Here is a 17,357-nt window from a genome sequence, read left to right as displayed (position 1 = left end):
GGATGGTGGGTTTTGGCCTCTGGTTATTCTCTGTGTTGAAAATGAGAGGTTTCTGTGGGAAATCTCCCTCTGCGCGGAGCTCCGCAGCCAGCAGGACGCTGCCTGCCCTGAATGAATGGGCCCCGGGAAGGTGTAGCCGGGCCCGGCAGTGCCACGACCTTGCCCGCCTTTAGTTTCGCTATGACGACGGCTTGGTTTTCAAAATCTGTTTCTGCAGAGCTGTTCACATCACTCAGTGGACGAGGTAGGCTGTGTTTATTAAAAGCAGCGTGCAGCGTGACACGCCGGTAGTTTTGGCATGTGTTACTCGGTACAGCGTGCGCAGTTTGACATTGAGAAGCTTTCCATCCGGTGTCCCAGCCCTGCAGGCACTTGTGCCTTTTCTTTAAGTAGGGGAACAGTTCTGTTGATTTTCTTCCGTGTTTATTTGTCCTTAAAGTTCAGATTGTGCATGTGTTTGTAGTGCTTCAGATCCCCAACAAACACTTCGTAGCGTTTCACTGAAACTGTGAGTTTTACCAGTGATTGTAATGGTGTATGTGCAGCTCAGTGCTCGCGTGTGACAGGCTGGCAAAACCACTACGCAGAGGTTGTGTGGGTTTATGAAATGTGTATGTCAAAGCAAATCTTCAGATGGAATGTGTAGAGCAAGAAGTGAAGTGTCTGACACGAAAGGTACATGTCCCATGCTGGTGCAGAAGTCTGTTTTCGAACCATAGATAATATCTGAGAAATGTGAATGTTTATTTCTTGTTGCTGTAGTGGCCTTATGCTTGAAAGCTGATGAGGAACTCAGGGTTTTAGTTGCCTAATACTTTTCCATTAGAAAAGATGTTTAATAATTTTAAGTAAACTGAAACTTCCATTGTTTATAACAGGCCTTTGAAAAGTGTCAAGTGCTCCGGAGCAATGTTTTGCCTTATGAAATTCTATTCAGGTTTGTCTGACAAACATATCCAGATCTGTTTATGTTTCCATACCATTGGTTGCTTTATTATAAAATATTAAGTATGCCAGATTATAAACAAGAACTCGTTCTATGCTGCAGCTGTACGTGTGCATGGAGGAATCCTGTACGTGGGAAGTCTCCGGGAGGCTCAGAGAGGTGGATACAGGGTTGATTACGATGTAGCATGTCTCTTCAGCAGACCTTTCATTTTAGTTTGGTGTTTTCTTCCATCCTAAAGTGGCAACAGAAGAAAGAAAATGTGCTTAGACTTTCTGCACTAGTGCTCTAGACCAAGGATTCCCAGCATTAGCTTCATGATGGCACTGAATAGAGGTCTTGGTAAAATTCCCGTTTTTCATTAGATTGCCCAAAACTAAAGAGCTGCAGCTCTATCTTTAGCACCAAACCCAGTGTGATGGCCTCAGCATCTGTGCCGGCAACCTCCTCTATGGCATTGACGAGAAATGACTCTATATGAACTTTGGAAATCAGAACAACCCAGAAGTTGCTTCATGCTCCAGTAGTTTGTGATTGAAGATGATGATGATGGCCTTTAAATGCGAAGTGAGTCAGTGACCTAGCTGTGCAAACTGTTAGCTGAGTGCTGACAACACAGACTTTCTCAGCCTGTCTCAGTGGAAATGATGGTTTTCTCTGCAGGGACTGTAATGTGTGGTTGTGATGATTGTTTTTGTAATATTATTGCAAAGTTTGCTGGATTTTCCAATAAACTATCAAGGACGGTTGTTATAATACTGGAAAGAAAGAAAGAAAATAAACTTTTTTTACTTGAGAATTTAATTGCTCGTTATGTGGGATATAGAAGTTTACTGAATCCGCACTTCTTTGTCAGACTTTTCCTTTTGGTGGCCGCGGTTTCCTTCCCGTACGTTCCTTTACATCCTTCCTGAGCACTATTGCAAGAGAGACCTTTCCAGCCAATGGCTGGGGAAAAACAAACATTGTGATTTCCCTTGGGTTTTCCCATTCCAGACCCTGTAAAGAAAGGAAAGCACTTCTGAAAAAGCAAAAAAATATAATAAAGCTTCTGAGAAAGCATTTCTGAAGCCTCACGCGCATGACAGTGCTTGTGAGTGCTGCAGAGACAGATAACTCCTGTGGATTACTTTGAAGGCTGGAGGGACGTGGAAGCAGTGTGAGGAGGGGAGGTAGCAGCTATCAGGATGGCTTTATCAGCAGTAGTATGGCTTTTAATAACAGCTGGGGGCTGTGCAGCCTGTCCTATCTTGTGTTAGTCTGTCAAGTTTTCCACTACAGTTGCTTGAGCCAGTTTATGGTTGACTATGTTGTTCGTAGTTATCCTGTACTGTTTTAGTTGGGGATCAAGCTCCTGGAAGAACCTTGATGTCCTGCAACTAAAGTGTCCAAAATATACATATTTATCTTCTGTCACATCTTTTGAAATGCTGTATTATATTTTTTGACCTCTTGGTCCCTAGCTGTGTTCATCTTGTAATTTATTATTAAAACTCTTTCTAAATTTTCCTGTTAGTTCAAAACAGAATAGGTTGTCAGATGTTGCTAAAACTGTTTTATTTTGGAGTTGAGTACTGTAAACCTCTGTATACCTGCACAGACCATGGAAACACTGTTAAACGGAGTTTATGTGCTCATCTCCTTTCTAATAGGACCAACATTTGTTTGTTTTGCTAGTGATGAGGATGGGTCTAGATATTTTTGTTCCCTTTCTCTCTCTAAATCTAGCTGTAACCACGGTGTTTTGTGTGTAACCACAGTGTTTTGTGTGTGGTGGGCTGAGCTGTGCTTTCTTGGTTGACCAGGCGGTTTCTCTGATGGGTGATCCAGATCGAGCTCTAGCTTTGCACCATTCTCAAGACTTTTCATCCATGCAGTCATTTAAATAATTGAACTTTCTGTTCTGTCTTTATTCCTGATACTGACTTTTCTTACCCATCAGAAAAGTTGCTTGTTTATTGTGTTTTACAAGAATTAAACTACAGTGGCTTTCTTTTTCTTCCCAGCTTGCAGAGCTTTACAAAATTCTGTGTCTTCTCCAGCCTTCACAACCATTTGTTCCCTTTTTATCAGGAGAGCTATGTAGAGAAGAGATGGAGAAGTAATTGCATTGTGGCCTTCTTCCATCCTCCGGGCTTCAAACCCTGTTTAAAGGGTTTGTTTGTTTGTTTAACTGATTGGTAGTTCATGTCTGTTTATTTGGAAAGACAATCACTCATGAAGGCCTGACAGAGTTGTTTTTTCTCTGCAAGGCTATAATTTTGGACAAATGATTATTATATGCTGTTTGCGGGGAGTAGGGAGGCAATAAAGACTGTGTGTGTAAGGGAAGGGAGATTTGTGTGCCTCTTGTTTTGTTTTGAAACTGTTGTAGTTTTATATGAGTTGAACACTATAATTTACCTCATATTGAAAGGTAATCCCGTTTGCTTCTTTACTTGTGTGTTAAATTGCTTTGCTGAAGTGTTTTTTTGGTGGTTTTTTTTTTTTGAGACAAATATTTTGATATATGTCTGTGTTTGACCAACATTCAGCCTGGAAGCTTGTAGATAACCCAGTGCAGTAATGTTCGTTTTCTTCTAATCCTCTGTTTTGACATCTGAAAATAAAATGCTTCTAATTTCCATTTAATAGGAATTTTTAAAGAGAAAAGGGCACTTTAAATTCTCTTGCAACTGTTATACGATTTCTTCTGGCTTGCCTCATCTGGCCTGCTTGAATAGCTGTTTCTGGTAATGGCAAGGGTGCAATTGTATTGTTTGTATCATTCCACAGATTGAATATTTCAGAAGGAATCACTGTATAGATTGCAGTGTCAGTATTTTTAAATAATCCTTCACATGGTTATGAATAGGATAAAGTCAGTCTATATAATGATAAAGCTTGATTATACTTTCTGAAAGTCTGGATTAGACTTTCTCTAAATATACAAAAATCCTGAAATTCCTGTTTTGAAGTGTTTTTTTGCTTGACAATTGTAATGTGGCCATCCAGTCTTAGCTACCAGGTCAAAAGACTTGTTCTTCATTTGAGACTTTGTTTTTAATACTGGGGAACGTGAATATTATGCGAGCATACGACTGCATTGTTGTGAGCTTTGTTTGTAAGGCCAAGCTATTTTCCTTTGTCATACAGAAGATCCAGTTATACTAGTTGTATCTTGTAGCAGACCAAGTAGTGTAAATATTAACTGTTTATGGCTTAGGCTGTGCAGGGAGGCGATTCAGCCACTGAAGGAATGTTTTATTTGGAAGAGGTGGACAAGTGCTGTTCCAAGAATAGTTTTTTACTCAAAAATCTAACAGCAGTATTTAGTTATGTTGTTAGCAGTGTTCTGAACACAATGAGTGTCTAGAAATTAAGTGTCTATGATATTTTGGAAGAAAAAGACAGGAAAATCCTTAGGAATCGCGTTCTCTCTTCTCCTAATGGCATTGTGTACGGCTGTTCCTCTTGGCTGGCCGTCCGATTGCGGCGGAAGCTCTGCCCTGCCTAGATGCACCTGACCAGCTCATGAATGGAAGCTGTGAGCCACGCTGGGGGAAGCCCTGCTCGACCCTTGTCCAGCCTGCTCTTGGCAATACTTCTGGTGTGCAAGAAAACCTGAAAGAAGAGCTGTGACATCAGTCTGATAGCGCGGCCATTTAAAACCCCGGGCTACGTAAGATCTCCTCTGCTGGAAATGAATCCAAAGTGCACCAACTTCCTCATCCTCTGCACTAGTGCATTGATAAGATGCCAGCTGTGCCTTCTTTGGGAGGTGGCACACAGTGATGCCGTCCAGGGGACAGGGACTCTAGCCAAGTGATATCCTACACCACTTGTGTGGTCCTCGAGATGTTAACAGCAGTGGGTGGGAACAACTCTTTGTTACAGCAGATATAGTTCTCTGAAAAAATCCTTTCAGGGCTGCTGGCATGTCCTTGATGATAATAAATTAATAGCAAGAGATTTGAGAAGTATCGTGCTTCTTTGCTTAGCATTTCTGCTAGTGAGATGCCATCCTAACGCTTCTGGCTCTAAATTGCCTCTGTTTCTTAGCTGGGCCAGCGGACGTCAGTAATGGTCAACCTACGTTGGATGGGCGTGAAGAGGCATGATTGCCAGGCTTGCAAAATCCCTGAATGTGGATGTGTTTACTCCAGCAAGACTTGCCTTTTAGCAATGGTTTTGTTTTCATTAGTGGAATATTTTATTGCAGTAAGGCAAGGTAGAGTTTTCTGGCAGAGGTGCATTGTCCATATTGTGAATATCTTGCTCCTTACATACAGGCTTCTAAAGCGAGGGCAACCCTGATTTAATCTAAAAGATTAATGCAGTACTGATGAGATCCTTTGTTGTGCTGTCTATTCAAAGAGCAGCTTCCACTCTTCTCCTCTTCCCCTTTTAAAAGAGAAGAGGAAATGCATGTGCCCTCTCGTCTCACCAGTGCATTCACCGCTGTGAGGATGAAAAGTTTATGGTCCAGTATGAAACTATCGCTGTGATGGCTTGGGGGGAGATCATGGGCTAACAGTGATACTTCCTGCTGCTGTGTGTCCATCCGCAAAAGCGCTGATGTTTATCTAAGGTTAGCCTTCGGGCAGCGGCTGACCTGCAGGAGTGCTTAAGGGTGAAGGTGGTCCCTGAAAGCATGTCAGGATTTTTGTATTATAATGGAATTTGGATATTCTGTCATTCAAAGTATTCTGTGTTACTACAGTCAAATGCTAGAAGAAAATGAAACACACTTTTTTCCTGCTTCTTCCTCGAGTACTTGGTGTAGAGTTTCATGATGTTTTCCTCTAGCGTCCTTGCTCATTTTTCTGTCTGCTATGTAAACAATCCACACAACAGGGGAGATGAGAATGAAAGCTTCAAAGCTGGTGTTTGAAGAAAATCTGATTCCTGCCATGAATGACCTTGCTAAGAGTCTGCTTAAAATTAATTTTCTCTATAAATAAGTGATTTAATGGTCTTGGATTTCTAACTGGCGCTAAGTGCTGCCCTGTGAAGGTCCTGGTGTATGAAGAAGGCTCTCCTCCTCGTTCTTGCAAAACAGTTATCTGTGTGTCTTGTCAAAGTGGGATTGGGGTGGGGCAGGACAGGACACCCTACAATGGAAGGGAGAGTATAGTTTTGAGAGTTGCTTGCCTTTTGTGTTTGTTTTGAAAATCTTGACTTTTCTTGGATATTTCCTTACCTAAAGCAAATTTTGGTATTGGACTGAGCTGATGCTCATTTGAAACTTCCCGTGGATGAGATCTGCTGTTGGACCTTGAAGCTGTTCCTGCCACTGTCCCTGGAGAGAAACTAACCAAGCTCAGTAGATTTTTTTTCTTTTTTTTTTTTTCTTCCTTGATTCTAATGGAAGCTGTCTTTCTAGCTGGGAAGAAATCTCTGTTGGGACAAGTCCCTGACCTATTTTAGAGAGTCTTGTCTCTACAGCGTGGTTGCTATTTTCTTAGAACAAGAAGCCATCTTCCATGAGCTCTTTCATTTTATTTCAACCATTTAGTTGTTTTCATTGTAAAACAACAGAATCTGAAGGAGAGGAGGCTGAAGCTCTGTATTTGGTATTTGTGTGTAAGGAATGGCAGAGGAAAATAATCTGATAACAAAAAGAAAACTTAAGTAATTTTAAAACTCCCAGCTGCTATAGTAACAGCAATACATTTGTCAGATGTTGTATTTTAATCTTTCTATTTTAAGTTCCAAGCTACTGAAGAACAGTATATCTAGGTGTGGTAGTCTTAACAGCAGCTTCAGCCCATAGCTACTTGGGTAGCCTAGGGAAGAACTGTGTAGCATCACTGTTGGAAGGACTGTTGATTAAATTTATAGAAAAAGCTTTTCCCAGATGTTGTTACGGGGCAGGAGCCCATCCTGAAGATTTGTGTTTCTCTCTGAGACATTTTTATGATGTCCTGTTGGGTATATGGCGCGTGCTCTTCTGTGTGTTAGATTGATTTGAGGTACCGTGACATTTTTCTTGGAAAGGTATATGAGCCAAAAAAACTAGAATGCAAAAGTTTTGGAGACTGGGCTTTCTGCCTAATACCAATTCCGTGTGGCTGTGCTGGTCTGTACGGCCGGGACGCTTACTGGGGAGCAGGAGTAAGATGTCCACAAAAGTGTCCCATCCCTTGTTGACACTGGCTGTAAATGAGTTGAAGCTGAAGTGATAGATGGCGAGTGGAAGAGGCTGTTTTTCTAGTTAAACATTTTAAACTGTCAGAGGAGGTGACAAATGCTTTGTACTCTTTCCTGTGGCCTTTTCCTCCAAAGCATCCGTCATGCAAGAAAGGGAGAGAAAATGTGCCCGGCGTGGATGAAGCCCTTAGCTTTTCCGTGTTCGTTTGTTTTTATTGTAAGATAAACCTTTCATGTTTTATTGTTATGAAGTTAAAGCCTGGCCTAGAGGTGCTGATCTTTAGTAGAAACAGCTGCAGCCTGAGTGTCCCCTGCTCAGGTGGGAGGCTCTTTGAAGCGACATGTTGCCTCTTTAAAAGGAAATTGAGCATGTGAGAACTTAAACCTGTAAAACTCATCAACAGCTCTGCCATTGTTTACCTCTGGTGTAACTTTAGATAGAATTAAAGTGAAACGCGTTACTTTGCTTCCAGGACAAGAGGGTTTAGCTCCCCGTTGGTCCTGGAGACACGGGAAATGACCACATAACCACAAATACTTTCTAGTGGAATGAAGAGGAGTGACAGACTAGCCACAGAAATAGGTTCTTAACCAGAGATGGGCTAAGAAATTGAATGGAGCTAAAGCTGCTGGTTTTAAATTAAAACCAATGCTTACATGTTAAAACCAAGTAGAAAAGAGCAACTGCTGTGTATGCGCTGGCTGAGGTGAGGGGGCAGATCGGAGCTTTTCTTGTGGATTGGGTGTTGCGAGCAGCAGCAGTTTTCAGCACAGACTGTAGTCTGCTGGTCAGGAAGAAAAGGAATGAACTGAACTGCCTTGAGGATGAGGGAAGCTAAGGTACTTTTTTGGCTTTATTTTTCAATACAGAAAACAAAAAGCTATTAGGTGTCAGATCTCCTCCTTTACTTCTCTGTAGTACCTTCATTACTTTAAGCAAGGCCCTGGATATCTTACAGTCATCTTTTAAAACTGATCAGTCCCTGTACTCCCCTTCCTGCTGGAACAGGGTGCAGTGATAGCCTCTAAAATTGACATTCTGCATATTCATGAAAAAGAACAAACCCCTCCCTAGAACCAGGCTTAGCACTGCTTCGGAAAAAAGCTTTCTTAGGAAAGACCAGCCTGTCTTTCAGCCAAGCTGAACCACATCTGCTTAACAGTGGTGTTGGGTATTAGTGTGGGGGAGGACCTAGGTTGTGTTTTAGGCTGATGCTGAATTGTACTTGGCAGAAATAATAAATTTTTCACCTTTTAAGTGCATCCTGTAGCTTCCCCCATGGCCAACAGGAAGCAGCATTGATGGCATCTGTGAGGAGCCCTTACAAACAGAGCTGTAATGTGAGAGGGCATCTGAGGGAGATGAAGAGAATACAAGATAATAATGGTTTCTGGAAGTGGATGGAAAGAAACCATATTTCCTTAGTGCAGACTTTTCTTAAGAAAGTGAGTAGTTTACCACCATGCTGTTAAGAAGAATGTGGGTTTGACTGGTAACATGGAAAATGTGGTGACATTAGAAACTGCCTGGGCTCTGCATGGGGATGATGCAGAATTTGTCATCTTGTAAATCACTTCTCATTGATTAGCTAAACTGTTTGGATTGGCAGAGGAGATCTTTTCTTGGACAGGAAGCACAGGACCAGTATCACTCACTGCATGACAGCCCTTCTGAACCCGACAGTTCAAACAACGCCTAGTGCTGGCTGAACGGAGAGTAGTTACCTCCAGAAAGTCCTTTTCAGACCAACAACAACAGCCCAAAACAAAAAGGCAGTGTAACTACGTATCGTAGGAAGAGACTGGCAGAGGGAGTCGGGTCAGAGGGCCAAGCAGTTGTCGGTTGGATGAATTCTTGAAGATAGTAATTATCCGTAATAGCATAAACATTCAGCGAGAGCCAACAGCAGCTGTATTATCGCAAAGGTACAGAGGGAAGGCTCTACTTGGGGAGGGGGAGTGAGGAATTAGCACAGATGAACTGCTGCTTGTAGTAATGCACGATGTCTCTTCCAGTCTGGATATAACTGCCCGGCACTGACACGGGATGAGTAGTTAGCTGTTTATACGAGATGCTCCAAGTAGTGTATCTCTTACAGTCTGAAATTCAGAAAAAGCCTGAAGCTCTGAGCAGACATCTGAGGAACTGTGACTTTCCCTTAGCTGTGCAAATGATTAGAGTGAAAACCTGACCTGCTGCAAAATCCTTGGTTTCTGAAATGTCTGGGGGAGTTATGTCAGGACCACTTGGCAGGCGGTCAAAGTTCTTCCCTGCAGTTACATGTTTTGTAAGCCTGCTCCAAAGTTGTAATGACCTGGTAAAGTAGTTACCTCTGTCACGATTGAAGCTAATGAAAATGTGGAGTAAAATCAAAAGAGTTTTCAAAAACAACTCTGATTTCCAGCTCTCAGTAAATACGTATAGTGAAGTCCTAACAGGAGAGCAAACTGGTCATCTCTGTTGTAATATTCAAGGTTTTTTTAATGAATGAAAAATGTATTTAGTTAATTTACTAGGTAGTGCAGTAAGTATTGTTTCAATAATCTGTGCCTCAATAGAGGTTACAACTACTATACTTTTTGCAAGGAAAAAGGTTTAAAGAGCAGAAGGAAACTTCAAAAAAAGAAATGTATTCCTATACGCCAAGAGGGTATAGGATTCTTTGGCATTGTTCTGGACTCAACCCACTTAGTAATGCATTCAACAGGAGCTTAATAAGGATCACATGCTTTCAGGAATATTTTTTTAAAGTCTTTTAATTAATAAAAGTCATTACACTTAATTTCTTGTATTGAAAGGAGAGAATTGAAGCCCATAATGGGATGTGTTTGCTGCAAAATAAACCTGAAACTGTTAGGTTGTTTTCTTAATGAGCATCTGCATGACTGATTTTTTTTTTCCTTTTTTAAACTTTTGTACTTCTGCAACTTATCTAAAATTCTTGTGTTTAGTGCATATAGTTAAAGGTAGAATTTACCCACTGAGCTCCAAGTTTTCACTGTTGTATTTATTGGGTTGTGAGAGGAGGTTTGCAGACTTGCCTGGCTTCTTGCAAAAAATCATAAGTGCACTTTCCAAGGAAAGCAAAAATTATTTTTAAATATGCCAGTTGAGTTCTTTAATGGTGCTGGATGAATTTTTTTCAACTGCTGCAGTTATTTCTATATATAGTATAAGGATGTGAAAAGTCATTCGTTCCGAATGTGTTTAAATATGCTCCATAATGAATGCTGTGGATGTGAAAGATAAGCAGCCTGGAGCTTTCTTTTGCAAGGTATAGGGTAACACAAAGCATCAAAGTTTTGCTGCCCTCAGGACACACATTGAAGTAGTTAAAGTAGTGAGATAAACGAAATACACTAAGATATTAATCTGCAAAATCTCAAGCTCAAGGACACAATAAGTTTTCATTTAAGTGTTTCTCATCTGCTGACAATGAGCCAAATAAATCTTAATTCCACGTTGTAGATGGTGACAGAAATTCAGTGACTTTCCCTGGGATGAGAGTCTGGTTTGTTTCCCAAATCTTTCTGATAATGTATGTTGTATATGTTGGGATTCTAATCTGAATTAGCTGCATACCGTTATTTCAGAAAACAAAAATTATTTTTTTGCAGAATTGCTGTTTAAGAATATTTTTGTTTGGTGTGCTGAAGCAACATGTAGTCCAAGTCCTCACTCGCTGCATTTCTTCTTACAGGTGCTGGGTTCGGATTAGGAATTGTTTTCTCAGTCATCTTCTTCAAAAGTAAGTCTGCTGCAGTGATCTTGACTGCTTGGTTTCCTGATCTCTGCCTGCTGTAGGTATAGTTTAAGAAATCTTTGAGGCATGTAGAACTTAATCAGCGTGTTACTTAAACAAATTCTTTCATTACTGGTCAGGTATTTTCAGTTGAAATGGAGTTACCTAAACTTGGTAACTGTTGTGTTAACAAGGTTGTTACACGTGGCATCTCCCTAAACTCCTACTGTGCTCGGCACAAATTCTGGAACTGCAGGAAACCCTGAGCCAAATGACTGGAGCCACATGTCTAGACATCAGTGTATGCCAGCCTTGCCAGGGTTTTAAGACTGATCTAAAATCTTTTTTAGTTATGCTTTGGTAACAGAATAATTTTCAGTAATATCTTGAGTTCAGAGATTGTTCTCTGTTACATTAGAAGTATGATATTGTGCTCACTATTACTTGTGTTGTTCAGCCAAGTTTAGGACTCCTAGAACTTGAAAATGCCTAATATGCATCTTCCAGTAATTTATTCTTTCTTGGTGCTTATTTACCAATGTTGTGTGAAATGAATAGCTTTTTTTGACTTTAACTTTCCTCTCTGCTTGCCTTCCCCCACAGGAAAGACATGGCCTATCGCTTTTGGGTCAGGGATGGGGTTAGGAATGGCTTATTCCAATTGTCAACATGACTTCCAGTCTCCGTATCTTCTTCATGGTAAATTTGTAAAAGTAAGTATCAGTGCTAGTTACTATTAGTTGGTAACCATTAGCAGTACATCTAGACACCATTTAAATTGATACTCCTCTGCCTTTCCTGAAGGAACACTAGTAAGAAGAAACTATGTTGCCGAAGCAGGTGATTCCCTGCTCTCTAGAAATTTTTAATATCTGGTGTGTTCAGCAGTAAAGTTACTAGACAGAACACATAGAATTAGTTCTAACAGATCCTGCAGGTAGGTTTTCTCACAACCTGAAAACACATATAATAGAAATACATCTTAGAAAAGCTGAAAAACTAAACTAATGGTAAGATTCTGTCTGCAGTCTTTGCAAGAAGTGAGCTGGGAAGAAAACAAAAGTCATGTCAGGTAGATCTGCCTGTGGAAGCAGATCTTTGCTCTTCTGTGTGTTTGTTTTGTTTGCTTTTTGCAATGTGAAAACACTAATCACTTGTAAGTTTTGTGGCTTGTTTGGCTGGATAGTAATGTGATAATTAGTCTGAAGGAATTGTACACTTTAAGTAGTTTTGAAGAGGATAATTTAAATGAGTTCAGTGTTATCTCTGGCCATGCTGAGATAAAATATTTTAAAATAGATTAATTAGCGGGAACCATTTGTGCACTTGCAAACTGCCTACAGTGCAGTAGGTCTACAAACTGGCTCCATTAATATTTTCTGTATTTCTTCACATGTAAAAGTTGGGGCCGTTCTTATGGTAATTTATCATTGTGACATCTGGAAAAAAAAGGGGGGTGTGTGCCTATGTTGGATCCACAAAGCCTTATACTGCTAAAAGCATTTCATCCACCAGGACATATTTACAGGCATTTTAGCACTTCAGAAAGTACTGAGGTAAAATGTTCTGCCAGGAGCTTTTCATGGCAAGTGCATAGAATGTAAAAATTGCTCCTGTATTGCCCATCTGCCTGATGAAGGAGGCCTGAAGGTGTTTTAGGCTTTTTCCTGCTGCCTCTAGAGCTGTAAATTGAGTCCAGTCTTCCTTAGATTTACTGACAGATGAGCTTTTGCCAGCCTTCTGCAGCCCTATCAGACATACCTGTTTACAAATATTTTCTTCAGCTGCTAAGAAAGGAAAACAATAACAAAATTCTTGAGCAAGAATTCTTCAGAATAAATACTTTGGATAGCAATATAGGTGCAGCCGATACAACATTGCCAGCTACAGCCCAGAATCAAAAGTCTGTGCATGACTCTTCTGGACAGATTTGTTAGCATTAAAACGTGTTAGCTTTCCACACCATCCTGAGGGTATTTCTCCAATTTACATCTCAAAAAAGAAGCTGGAGTGACAGTCTGTGGCTTCATGTGAATGGTAAATGCCCTGTTCACATGTTCAGAGAAAGCATTATTCATTCAAGGATGCTTCTTACTAGGGATGTTGGGCAGCAGAAAACTGACTTTCAGGTCAGCCTAGTAAGGGATTTTGTTTGGATTAAGGACTAATCTGTGTTCTGGAGCAAGGGTGGTCCTTCGAAACATGAGGTAATTGAAAGGACACTTCACAGAAGAAGCGCAGCTGCCTACAGGGCACAAGAGTAGACAAATAGTTTCCAGTGGACTGTCTCCACTAGCTTTCTCTGGCACAAAGAGGCTGAACATGCTGAGAGAGGGAAGACGCGGATGAAGCCATCTAATGGTTAATGTCATTAATTCTCTCCAAAATGTCGTGTCATGGAGAATGGCTCCAGGGTTATTACAACAAAATTATTTCATTTCTGTTGGTTAGGAACATGGAAAATATTGTTGCATTATCACTCATCTGTGTTTTTCCTAGAAAATACTGTTGTAACTAAACTCTATAGGACTTTACAAAACTGAGTTCTGTTCAAGTGCTACCTTGTCAAAATGTGAGATTCTGCAAGAAAATCAGCTTTATTAAGAGAGAGAGAAATGTAACACGGATTAACTTGAACGAAATTATTTCTAGTTTTCTGAACCTGTCAAGTTCATAGGATCACAGGATAACTCAAGTTGGAAAGAACTTCAAGGAGGTCATCTAGTCTGACCTCGAACCAGGGTCAGCTGTGAGGTCAGACGAGGTTACTGGGGGCTTTACCCAGTCTGGATTCTTGATTCTTCAGGATCAAGTGCTTAATTCTGAATCCTAAGTGAGAATGAGTGAGGACAGAGGACCTTCATGATACCAAATAATCAGGAGATTGCAAAGTGACTTTGCAGCTGTTGTAGCTGTAACTTGGACCATCACACTGCCCATCCTTTGGGTTAGTAATTTGATTATGAAACACTAACACCAGTGCAAGAGCCATTCATCTAGACCAAGAGACCACTTAAAATGGAGAAAAGTTCTAATTCATGGTCGTAAGATTCTGAGGGCCTTTTAAGTAATTTTATCAAGTGGATTTCACTGTGACTTCAGCTGAATTTAAAATGAACATCTAGCAATTATTTCAAGGCTTAAAACGGTGTGGCTGAGAATTACATGGCCTAAGTTTCCTTGCAAAATTGAAAGTATCATATTTTTCAGGTTATTTAGCCTGTATTATTTACCACCCAAAACCCCGCAACCCTGCACTTTGATAGCAACGTGGATTATATTGATGTGCAAGAATACAAGAAGTCTGGTGAATGGAGTCTTTCCTTCTGCCCTTTGTGGCTTTGATTTCTATCTGATTTCTATTCAGTCTGTGAATAATTTGAACAATAACATTGGATTTTTTTGAAATACCCATTCTATCAGAATGGAGGGTTATATGCCTGAAAACATGGCATGCTTCTGGTGTGAAACTAGCTGCTTAGCTTCTCCCAACTCAACTTCTCAGTCTAGCCAAGGATGAAAATGTTAGCCTACCTTTTGGAAATGTTACAAAGCTAAGTGGCTTGCTTTACATCGTGCAGCACCTTCCATGTAAGGAACCCAAATGGCTTTTTAATAATATAAGCCTTCTTGCTTTACAGGAACAGTGACTAATGACTAAGACTATCCCAGTGGGAAGGAAGGAGAAATCAATGATTATTCCTCAGGAATACTGAAGTGCCCCTGGAATAAGCCAACATTCTTCAGTAATGATCACCAGTAACTCTTTATACTCCAACAAACTGTTTCTGTACATGAAACAAAGTTCTGTTGCTTGTTTTGTATCGTGTCTGGAAAGTGCAAGGAAGAGATCTTCTGGGAAATAAATAAAAGAAAAATGGCTTTCTCTGGTGTGTTGACTTTGTATGTGAGTGGGAGAGAGAGAATGGAAGGAGAGGGCTTTATTTTGAGGACCTTGCAGCTGTGACCACCTGGGTAAAAGCCACTGTGAGAGCTGTTCAGAAAAGACAGCCGTCGTATGTTCCTCTCCACTCTTGAAAGGCAACCCCCATCTAACATACAGTTCAAAGAAGCATTCCCACCTCATAAATCACCCACTAGACCCCTGCTGCTTGTGCCAGTGTTTGGAGAGGAATATAAATACTCCTATGTCCTGTTTGTACAGTTGCCCTTTAAAATTGGAATTTTATCCTCTCCAACGAGGCAGAATCCAAAAGGGCAGATCCCAACTGTGGGACTGATGCAGCTAGCCAGTGGTGTTTCTTGGAGCTTTGAGTCATGCGGTGACCCAAGTTTGAAACTTCCTCGCTCTAGTGGGCGAATTAAACAAATGCACATGCCATCTGGCTCTGAGCTAAGGTTGATTGCTTTTTCACCCCTCTTCCGTGGGAGAACGTAGAGGTTTCAGTGTCTGGGACTGGGTCACAAATATTTAAAGCTTTCTATTACCTTGGCAAGTCACTGGTTCAGGTACTCCCTTCTACTTTACATTCACCCCAGTCCTTGTAATTACTTGTTGGCGTGTTGTCTGCTGTTCTCCTGACTTGAGAGGTTGTCTTCACCACTTCTTTATTCAGCACGAATTTCTAGCTATTGAGATGGCTCTCAAGGGCCTCTTTTCTTTCTCTCATGCTTGCTGCATATTGTCCGTGTCACACAAGATGTAAATGCACGTCTTCCAAGACAGGGAACGGTATAGATGGATATGAAGCTTTCCTTTATCAAAAGCCTGCTCTGCTGCATAGTGAGCGCTGGTGGATGGAAGAATGACAAAAAATTCCTCTCCAGAAAGGAAAACACAATGGAAAACAAGTTGCGCAATATTTGTTTTTTTAAACCATGCCAAAAAAGGAAGGGGATGGGCTGAGGGGCAGTCTTCTGAGTTCAGAGAGCTTGAGAAACTCCTTATCTTAGTGAGCAATGGGACTCAGATTTGGTCTGGGTGCTCCAGCTGTCCTACACCCCTTCATCCCCTTGGGCACTCATGTGTGGATCTTGGATACTGAAGAAACATGTTGAGCTGTGCCCAGAGTCAACAGAAGCTGAAGAGCTTGCCTAGAGCATTGGACTTGTGAAATAAAATAGCTTTAATGCCAGAGCAGCAGTAAAGACTGTCAAACCATGATACCATCCAGGACCATTGCTTGAGCATGTCCTTGTTTTTCCACCTCCTCCCTTGCCGGACTGCATTCATCAGTCAGGTCAAAACAGCTTATTGGAAACAGGATCTCTTTCTTTCTTCCCAATTTTGAATCATTTTATCTGGCCCCAATTTTTAATTTGAACTATGTACTTTGGAGCCGTAGCTCCTCTGTGGTTTGGAAAGTGTTTTTATTGAGTTCTGTGTGTGTGTGTGTGCTGCGATGCTAGCAGTCTGGTAAGCCAGTGGGTTCAGCTGGAGAGAAGAGCATCAACCTGGGTAAGAAACAGGAGAACCAAAAGTGGGAGCAATGCTCTGAGTAAGTCAACATGCAGAAAAAGCTTTGGCTAGTGTGGTGCCATTGGGACCACAATGATGGGTTCCAGTTTTATTTAGTGTAATGAGTTGTCCTGCCCTGCTATGCTCTGCTTTAGTTCAAATATGACTTCCTAGAGTTAGTTAGGATGATCTACTGTGACCTGTGATCAAAGGGTTCTGGGAATTCGCAGTAGATATCAATTCACAATGTGTCCTTTATTGCGATGGAGAATCATCAGAACAAATGTTCTTGCTCATTAATACGAATTCCACTAGGGTGAGTGTGGAAAAATTGCACAATTTAAAAAGTGGAATTTAAAATTTGTCACTGGTCTTTAAATGAGGTAAGAACTTAATTTTTTTGTTTTTCACAGCTGCCTTGCTTGTTGTTGTGCATATATAACTAGCATGTAATTGGCCTGTATTTGTTTTGGTTTAATTAAAGTTGTATTACTCAAAACCTATTTTTGAACCTGTCCATGTAAGCTGTGCAAAATGTCTCCTGGTGAGGACAAGTCTCCTGTTTTCCCTCTGTGGGAGTGAGACCTTACTGTTCCCAACTGAGGCTGGAAAAGAAACAGTTTCCTGCTGCTTGATTTCTAATTACATAAATGGAAGGGGGAAAAGTGGAAATTCTAAGTACCAAAAGGCATGTTAAATTTAGTAGAATACACTCATCTGGAAACTATCACATTTTTCCTTTTTTCTTAAGCCTGCTGAAATCATTGCTTCGTCTAACTGTAGCGTGATTTGGATCAGGACCAAAAAGTGCAAACAAGATAGGCCTAAAAAATCAGGTGTCCCTACCCAAAACTTAATGACACCTTTTAGTGGAGAAGTTGCTCTATCACCCTGATGCAATTTTAATAGGATAATGGTGAGTAGACAGGGAGTAAAGAAACCATACCACTATCTAGAAAGGGAAAAAAAGAAGAAGCTGTTTGCTGAATAGAACTGGTTTTGGACATTTAACAACTCCCTGAGTGCTCGACTGGCCACAAATCTGACTCTTAACAGCTTGATTAGATGTCTGCTGAGGCTTTGAGATGAATAAACAAGTCACGGAAAAGCAGAGACT

The 17,357-nt window shown here is 40.9% G+C and overlaps 1 protein-coding gene across 1 annotated transcript; it reads left to right on the top strand.

Annotated features, from left to right (window-relative positions):
* Positions 1-180: 180 nt before the first annotated feature.
* On the top strand, positions 181-14,709 carry MINOS1 (mitochondrial inner membrane organizing system 1). The gene is made up of 4 exons (XM_010082390.1): positions 181-244; positions 10,780-10,827; positions 11,425-11,534; positions 14,463-14,709. Exons 1-4 carry the CDS (start codon positions 181-183, stop codon positions 14,469-14,471), a joined length of 231 nt encoding a protein of 76 aa, XP_010080692.1. The 3' UTR covers positions 14,472-14,709.
* Positions 14,710-17,357: the final 2,648 nt, after the last annotated feature.

This window comes from Pterocles gutturalis, unplaced genomic scaffold, assembly GCF_000699245.1.
Source record: "Pterocles gutturalis isolate BGI_N339 unplaced genomic scaffold, ASM69924v1 scaffold29209, whole genome shotgun sequence".
Classification (NCBI taxonomy): domain Eukaryota; kingdom Metazoa; phylum Chordata; class Aves; order Pterocliformes; family Pteroclidae; genus Pterocles; species Pterocles gutturalis.
Note: the sequence above shows the minus strand (reverse complement) of the source record. Positions and strands in the feature narration are given on the sequence as shown.